Consider the following 7,202-nt stretch of genomic DNA (forward strand, 5'->3'; position numbering starts at 1 on the left):
AGGGGCTTTCGCTGTATATGAGAGAGAGAGAGAGAGAGAGAGAGACTGAAACTCAGAGACACATAAGTGAGCAGAAAGAAACAGGACAGGGAGTGGGGGAATAAGAGAGAGAGAGCGAGGGATACAGAGAGACAATGTGAGTGAATGATAAGAGGTGGAGAGCCTGGGAACAGAAGAGGAGAGGACAAGAGGACACGAAGTCTGTCTAGGCTCAGGTTGCAACCAGCAGACAAAGACCTGCTCGCACACCTGACCGAGAGAGAGAGAGAGAGAGAGAGGGAGGGAGAGATATAGGGACACAGAGAGAAAACGACCAAATACCAAAGGGGACCTGCTTGCACACCTGAGAGAGAGAGAGAGAGAGAGAGAGAGAGAGAGAGAGAGAGAGAGAGAGAGAGACAGAGAGAAGGTAGGGAGAGAAATAAGGAGAAGCGGGAAAGACTTGGAGCGAGCTGAAGGTGGAGAAGTGAAAGGACTGGAGTGGAGAAAGGTGAGAGGAGAGAGAGAGAGAGAGAACGACAGATAGAGAAACCACAAAACATGCCGCTTGTCTCATGTTTCAGTATCGGCAGCACGCGTGCATGTGTGGAGATAGTTTAGTATCACAGGTGTGTTTGATTTATAAGTGTGGATGAACCTGAGCTTGTTTTGCCTATACCCTGTTTGCCAATAGACTTAAGAATGTGTGCATAGTGTATGTGTTCATGCCAAAGAGTTGCAGAGCAGCACTCTCTCGTGTGTGTGTGTGTGTGTGTGTGTGTGTGTGTGTGTGTGTGTGTGTGTGTGTGTGTGTGTGTGTGTGTGTGTGTGTGTGTGTGTGTGTGTGTGTGTGTGTGTGTGTGTGTGTGTGTGTGTGTGTGTGTGTGTGTGTGTGTGTGTGTGTGTGTGTGTGTGTGTGTGTGTGTGTGTGTGTGTGTGTGTGTGTGTGTGTTCTTAATGGCTGCTATGTATATAAGGGAATGTACATTGCTAGGCACGACAGAATTGTTGACCTATTAGCTAAGGACATAAGTTCATATGTTTCATCATCTGCCAAAATGTATAAGCACTCACGTGTTTCAACTGCCATGTTCATGCACAATAATGAAAATGATGCTTTTTCAGATGTCACAGCTAATACACCAGATATTGTTGTTGTTGATGAGGACAGTATAGAGACGTGACCATTTTGGAAGTGGCATGTACATTTGAACACAGTCTGGAAGAGGCATTCCTTACCAAGGTGCTTAAGTACCAGCGTCTTAAGGATGCTATCATACAGCTTGGCTACAGATGTAAACTACTTGTGTTCATATTTGGAAGCCTCGGTAATGTCCACAAATCAGTCGTGAGGGGCCTGCAGATTGCAGGCATGCCCAAGCCGAGAGCCAAGGCATCGGCAAAATTCTGTTCAGTGTCTGCAATAATTGGCAGTCGCCATATACGTATGGAGAAGGCGATGCTTTCTGTACCCGTGATCTGTATCTGAAGCACTTGTTGTAGAGTTCACTATTGTTTGTCCACTATTGTTTGTGTTCAAGAAATTTCTTGTAAAATGTGAATACAAATAAAGATGTTAAATGTGTTTCAGGACAACCTGAGTGTGTTTCTGCGCGGCTGCGAGGAGCTGGGACTGAAGGGTTCTCAGCTGTTTGACCCGGGAGACCTCCAGGACACGTCCACCCGTCCCACTGCCAAGTAAGACCCTGTGTGTGCGTGAGCGTGTGCGTGTTTCTCAATTTCAAGGACTTCCTGAATTCACCCTTTGTCAAGTCCCACCCGTGGTTGTACCCATCTTTGCACGCATTGGTTGCCATTTCGTGGTTGGACAAAAATCTCTCTCTCTCCATCCACTACCATTGAAATAACGTGTTTTTCAGTTGCTTCGTATTGATATTCTGTGCACTCAATTCTTATTTTAAAGTTGGTGTCAGTAAAAAGGAACATCACAGGTGCAGCATGGTGACTGGGCATGTCATGTTTGTTTTTAGTTTTTTCCAAGTTTTAGCTAATTTATCATGAACAAGGCGGAACCAGGGCCTGCTGCAAGGAAGAACCTGCTGGTTAGTCAGTCAGGGACCAATGAGAAGGCTGACAAATGTTCAATTGCATAAGGCCAAAAATCGGTTACACAACGAGGGAGAGATACTCTATCTCTATCTATCTCTCTGTAACATACTGTGTATTTAATTGCGTGCGTGCACAGTCAGTGTGGTAGTGTACTAGTGTCTCTATCAATCAACAAGTTGAGTGCCACTGCCAACACAAATAAGTCAGAGCACTGAGGGTGAATAGAGGTCTGTATCGTATGGAGTAAGTAGTGGAGTAGTATGTATTGTCTGTCAGTATGATAAGATAGTGCTGGTTGGTTACAACTGCTCCTTGTCCTCATAGAACACAATGCATTGTGTCACCCACTGCACGGCTGCTACTTTACTGCTTGACAACGCACTCTTCAGACTATGTAGACATGTGTTGTGTGTGTGTGTTGTTTCCATGTATTTACACGCGTGTTCCGGGTAGCTAAGCTCTATCAACAACGAACTGTCATTCAAAATATGACAATCGAGCTGCAGTGGAGAACGAGGGGGAGAGTGACATGGAACGAGAGACAGAGAGAGAGAGAGAGAGAGAGAGAGAGCCAGAGAGAGAGGATAGGGGGCAGCAAAAAACATAGAGAGCTACTCTAATTGCAGGTCTCAGGAGAAGCAGCTTGACTGGTTCTGTCAGAATACTACGAAAGTGTGTGTGTGTGTGTGTTGCTGAAACAACAGGTTTTTTTCATCAGTCAAAATGGAGACATCGAAGAGGAAGGACGGGTGGAGAACGGGTCAGCTCCATATATGGAGATCTAAGGGTTTGAGGTCAGATGTAGAGTACTAGAGTTGCTGGCCGGCAGCATATACAGATCTAGGTGATGATCCAGTCTTCTCCATGTATGGCTATCCAGGGTTTTATGAGGTCAGTGTTGTGATCTTCATAGACTGACTAACAGATTTTGCAGGTTTTCATAGTAATCTGCGACCTATGGTCGGAATTATTGTCTCCACCAGGCCGAAGGCATGGTGAGAGAGTATGTTTTGCACTCCGTCCGTGTGTGTGTGAGTGAGTGAGTCTGTGTGTCCGTCCGTCCGTCTGTGAACAGATAATCTCCGGCACCGTTAACCTGATCGATGCCAAATTGTGCACAAACACTCCTTGGATACCAATGATGAACCTCTGCCCCACATTTTCCAGAACGGCCTGTTATAGTGCCACCAGGAGGCCGACTTTTGAAAAAATATTACTCCTCCAGATTCTGTCCAAAAATCATGGAAATCGTTACACACTATCTCTATATTCATGTGTTCAAGTCAAGATGGATCTTACCGATATTTCATATTCCATCCTAATTGCCAATTGGCTAACATTGGCTTTCAAAGTTTGGACGGTCTTGAACAAAAAGCCTCAAATCATGAACGCAGTGTGCAATTTACATACTCTTTCACAGACAACAGGTGGCTTTTTGCCTCAAATCATCCAATTGCCATCCAAGGCGTAAGAAGAAATGGCACCCTTTTCACATTGGCCTATTATAGTGCCACCAGGAGGCCACAACCTGACCTGCCCTGGTGGAGACCTGTGCCCAGATGGGCACTTTAGAGGGCAGCACAGGGCCATACAATTGGACCCCGTCCGAAACGGGACCGATGATATCTGAACCGAACCACTACGGAAACATTCGAAACAAACTGCTTCGCGTTTCACCTCGCTCACTCAATGATTGCATTAATGTAGACAGCATGATAGTTTGTGTTGATTTGATTTGATTTTGGCAAGAAGCACTGGGGGCTTATATGTGGCCTCTACCTATAAAGACATTATAACAAGATTAATAATTAATAACAAAATAATTCCCAGAAGACATGATTGCAGTATAATAAAAAATAATATATAAAATCTACAACATGATTCAAACATACTTGATGATCTAAGACACGATTAGAGACGAGAAGAGAATACAAACTATGATAATTAAGTGATTTGGTCAATCAGAACAACCTTCAGTTTGTTCTTAAACAAGTTCAGAGAAGACAGTTGTAAACCAGTAGAATATTTGTCCCAAAGTGTAGTTAGTAGTTAGGGGGGGGGGGGTGAGTAGCCTGTCTAGTGTTGTATTTGTGGACTTGAGAATTGAGGATTTGTTTGAAATGGAGACATATACCTGAATGAATGTGTAAAACATAATCCAAGTCATTTTATGCTCATTAGGATGTAGTGAGTATTGGACACAGAACCATGTATTGCACTTCCCACATAATTGTGACATCCTATATAGTACGTGTAGGTTCACATTCCTCCACTCACGGTATTGTCCAAGACAGCAGAAGTGTTTTATATGATCCAACCTTTTAAAACAGACAGAAAGGACCTCTAGGTATGCTCCCAATGAGCTCATACCATACCTTGTTGTTTTGTCTCATAAAGTGATGCTTGTAGAAAGGTAGCAGACAGTCAGACAGAGCAACGTGGCTCCTGTGTGTTGTTTGGTCAGCCGAGAGAACGAGAGGAGCAGTGTTGTTTTCATCGACTAAAACTAAGACGAAAAATGTTCGCCGACTACCTTTTTTCACTGAGGAAAACTAAATGGACACTAAATTAAAACTTAGCTATGATGACTAAAACTAAGACTAAATATACTGACAATTCCGTCCACAAATAAAAACTAGACTAAAATGTTAGGAAGGGACTAGTGGACAAGAGATCCAGTATAAGTTATTTTACACTTGGTTGCATGCTGAAAATAGCCGATCTACAAGCTCACAACACGTCGCAGCATGACACGTTGTGAGCTTGTAGATAGGCTATTTTCAGCAAGCGTAAAATCATTACGATGGCATCAAGGCCCGCCAAAACACATTTAAGTCGACTAAATCAACTGTAGATTTAGTCTGATGTTTAGTCGACTAAAACTAGACTAACACTAAAACATTCCGGGTGACTAAAACTAAATTAAAACTATTCAAGGAACTATGACTAAAACAAAAAATTTACTGCCAAAAACAACACTGGAGAGGAGGAGACTTAACCCCATGCTGGTACTTTCACCTCTTGTCATGGTTGAATTGATGTTATTGGTGTAGAAATCAATTCTGCTGGGAAATTAAATGTGACTAAAATGTTCTTGAATCTGACTTCAATTAGGCAGCATTCAGGAGAATTGCCTTTTTTTAAACTAATTTGTCTCGAAATCCATGTTGTACGCACCGCATCTCCAGTAAATAAAGACTGCTGGGTTTGCGCCGCAAAAATATCTGATCTACAAGCTCTCAACTGCTATTTTCGCTATTTTTGTCCAAAAGTGCCCTCTTGCGGGATTTCTGCCCCTGCCTCTCTAACACTCTCTGCATGTCCCTGCACCGGAACATTGACTTTGGTTCTTAAAAGCTGTATTGGATAGTATAGAAGACGGAGAGACAGAGAGAGAAGTGTGAATGACACGGCCGGGGCCCTGAGACTGAGAGCTGCACTTCAACTCTTGGAACATTGTCATTACGTGGAGAGAGCGGTCGAGTTGCCGCCGGGTGCTCTCCGCGTCACTGTGTGTGATTTTGAACAAACTGACGCGGTCATCGGCGAGAAAATAAGCACTGTCCGTTCTCATTTTGTTTAACAATTCCTCAAATTGTTTTTTCCAGACTCGCCACTTCTAAAAGCGCATCCTCCGGTTTCCCCCCCCTCCCACCCCCCTGCCTCATTCGATCCTCTCTTCTCTTAAGGTCCTTCTTCCTGTCTTTAATTTCTCTCATTTATTTCGCTTCTTCTTTGTCTATACACGTACTTTTCTCTGTTTTTGGTTTGATTGATGTCTACACTGACCTCTTGAAAACCTTGGCAGTTTTAGGAATGACAAAGTGTACTGTACTAGGAACTTGGTTTAACCCTGTCAACGCGAGGGTGTTTTATAAGAAGTGGAACCGCTCATAGGAACACCAGAGTTCCAGTTTGATTGCACTGCAGCTCTCAGTCAATCCTCCTTCACAGTGAACAGAAATTCTCTCTCTCTCTCTCTCTCTCTCTCTCTCTCTCTCTCTCTATCTCTCTGTCTCTCTCTCTCTCTCTCTCTCTCTGTTGTTTACAGACGCCAGCTCTATCTTGGGGTCTGTTTTTTCGCCTGTTGATTTACAGCTTTTAAACGTTGAGAGCTGTCCTCATTTCAGACAAGAGTCTGTCATCATCATTCTCCTCTGTCTCTCTTTTCCTTCACATACTTTCTGTACACATCTGTGGAGCAGCCCCCCCCGACCCCCCCACCTCGTGTCATTTCATGTATGTACAGTATGTATGTATGTGTGTGTGTGTGTGTGTGTGTGTGTGTGTGTGTGTGTGTGTGTGTGTGTGTGTGTGTGTGTGTGTGTGTGTGTGTGTGTGTGTGTGTGTGTGTGTGTGTGTGTGTGTGTGTATGTACAGTATGCATGTATGTAAACCTCACGTGTCACTAGGCGTTCCACCGCGGAGGAAAGCCTGGTGTTCGTTCTATAAGCTCTCCCGTGTGATCCCAGTTCAGAAAAAAGGGTGAAAAAATAACCGGGTTCCGGTTGGTTTGTTCGCATTGTTTTTGTTCCCCCAAATAATGGAAATAAATTTGTTGAGTCTCGCTACGAGTTAGAATAAAAGATGGACATACAAAACCCATTATTAAGGAACAAAACGATTATACCAAAACGAAATACATTTTAAAACAAGGGGAATCATTTTGGAAGTAATTTCCGCTCCGACCGGAGCAGATACCTGAAAATGGTATTGATCCCAGGCTGCGTGCGTGCGTGCGTGCGTGCGTGCGTGCGTGCGTGCGTGCATGGGTGCGTGCGTGCGTGCGTGCAGTATATGTACTACTGGATATTAATGTGTGTATACAGACAGTGCCTTTTCTCTGTCTGGCTCTCTCCCTGTCTCCATGTTGAGACTGGTATGTGTGTGAATGGGCCTTGGATGAGTTGCAATTTGTAAGTAGCTCTGGCTGTGTGTGAGAGAGAGAGAGAGAGAGAGAGAGAGAGAGAGAGCATCTGCCTAACAGCTACACTTATATTAGATTGTTTTGTGTACAGTAGGCTCTGGAGAGGTTGGAATAGGGTTAGTGTCCTTGCTTTTGTTAACGGTGTGCGTGAGAGTGAGAGCGAGAGCCAAGATGAATCGTCTTCCTTGTATTTGTTATTGTTTTGTTTTCTTAATGTGACATAATT

The 7,202-nt window shown here is 43.9% G+C and overlaps 1 protein-coding gene across 9 annotated transcripts in view; it reads left to right on the forward strand.

Annotated features, from left to right (window-relative positions):
• Nucleotides 1–7,202, forward strand: part of limch1b (LIM and calponin homology domains 1b) — a 140,409-nt gene that overhangs the window by 75,017 nt on the left and 58,190 nt on the right. For 8 of the 9 annotated variants that reach the window (XM_080774495.1, XM_080774502.1, XM_080774503.1 and 5 more), the window contains exon 4: nt 1,571–1,677. In XM_080774495.1, coding sequence (XP_080630621.1) covers nt 1,571–1,677 — 107 coding nt within the window. Of the gene's footprint in view, nt 1–492; nt 609–1,570; nt 1,678–7,202 lie in introns of those variants that run through there. The other variant, XM_080774505.1, reaches the window with a different exon arrangement.

Source organism: Protomyctophum bolini, assembly GCF_963924005.1.
Source record: "Protomyctophum bolini genome assembly, chromosome: 10".
Classification (NCBI taxonomy): domain Eukaryota; kingdom Metazoa; phylum Chordata; class Actinopteri; order Myctophiformes; family Myctophidae; genus Protomyctophum; species Protomyctophum bolini.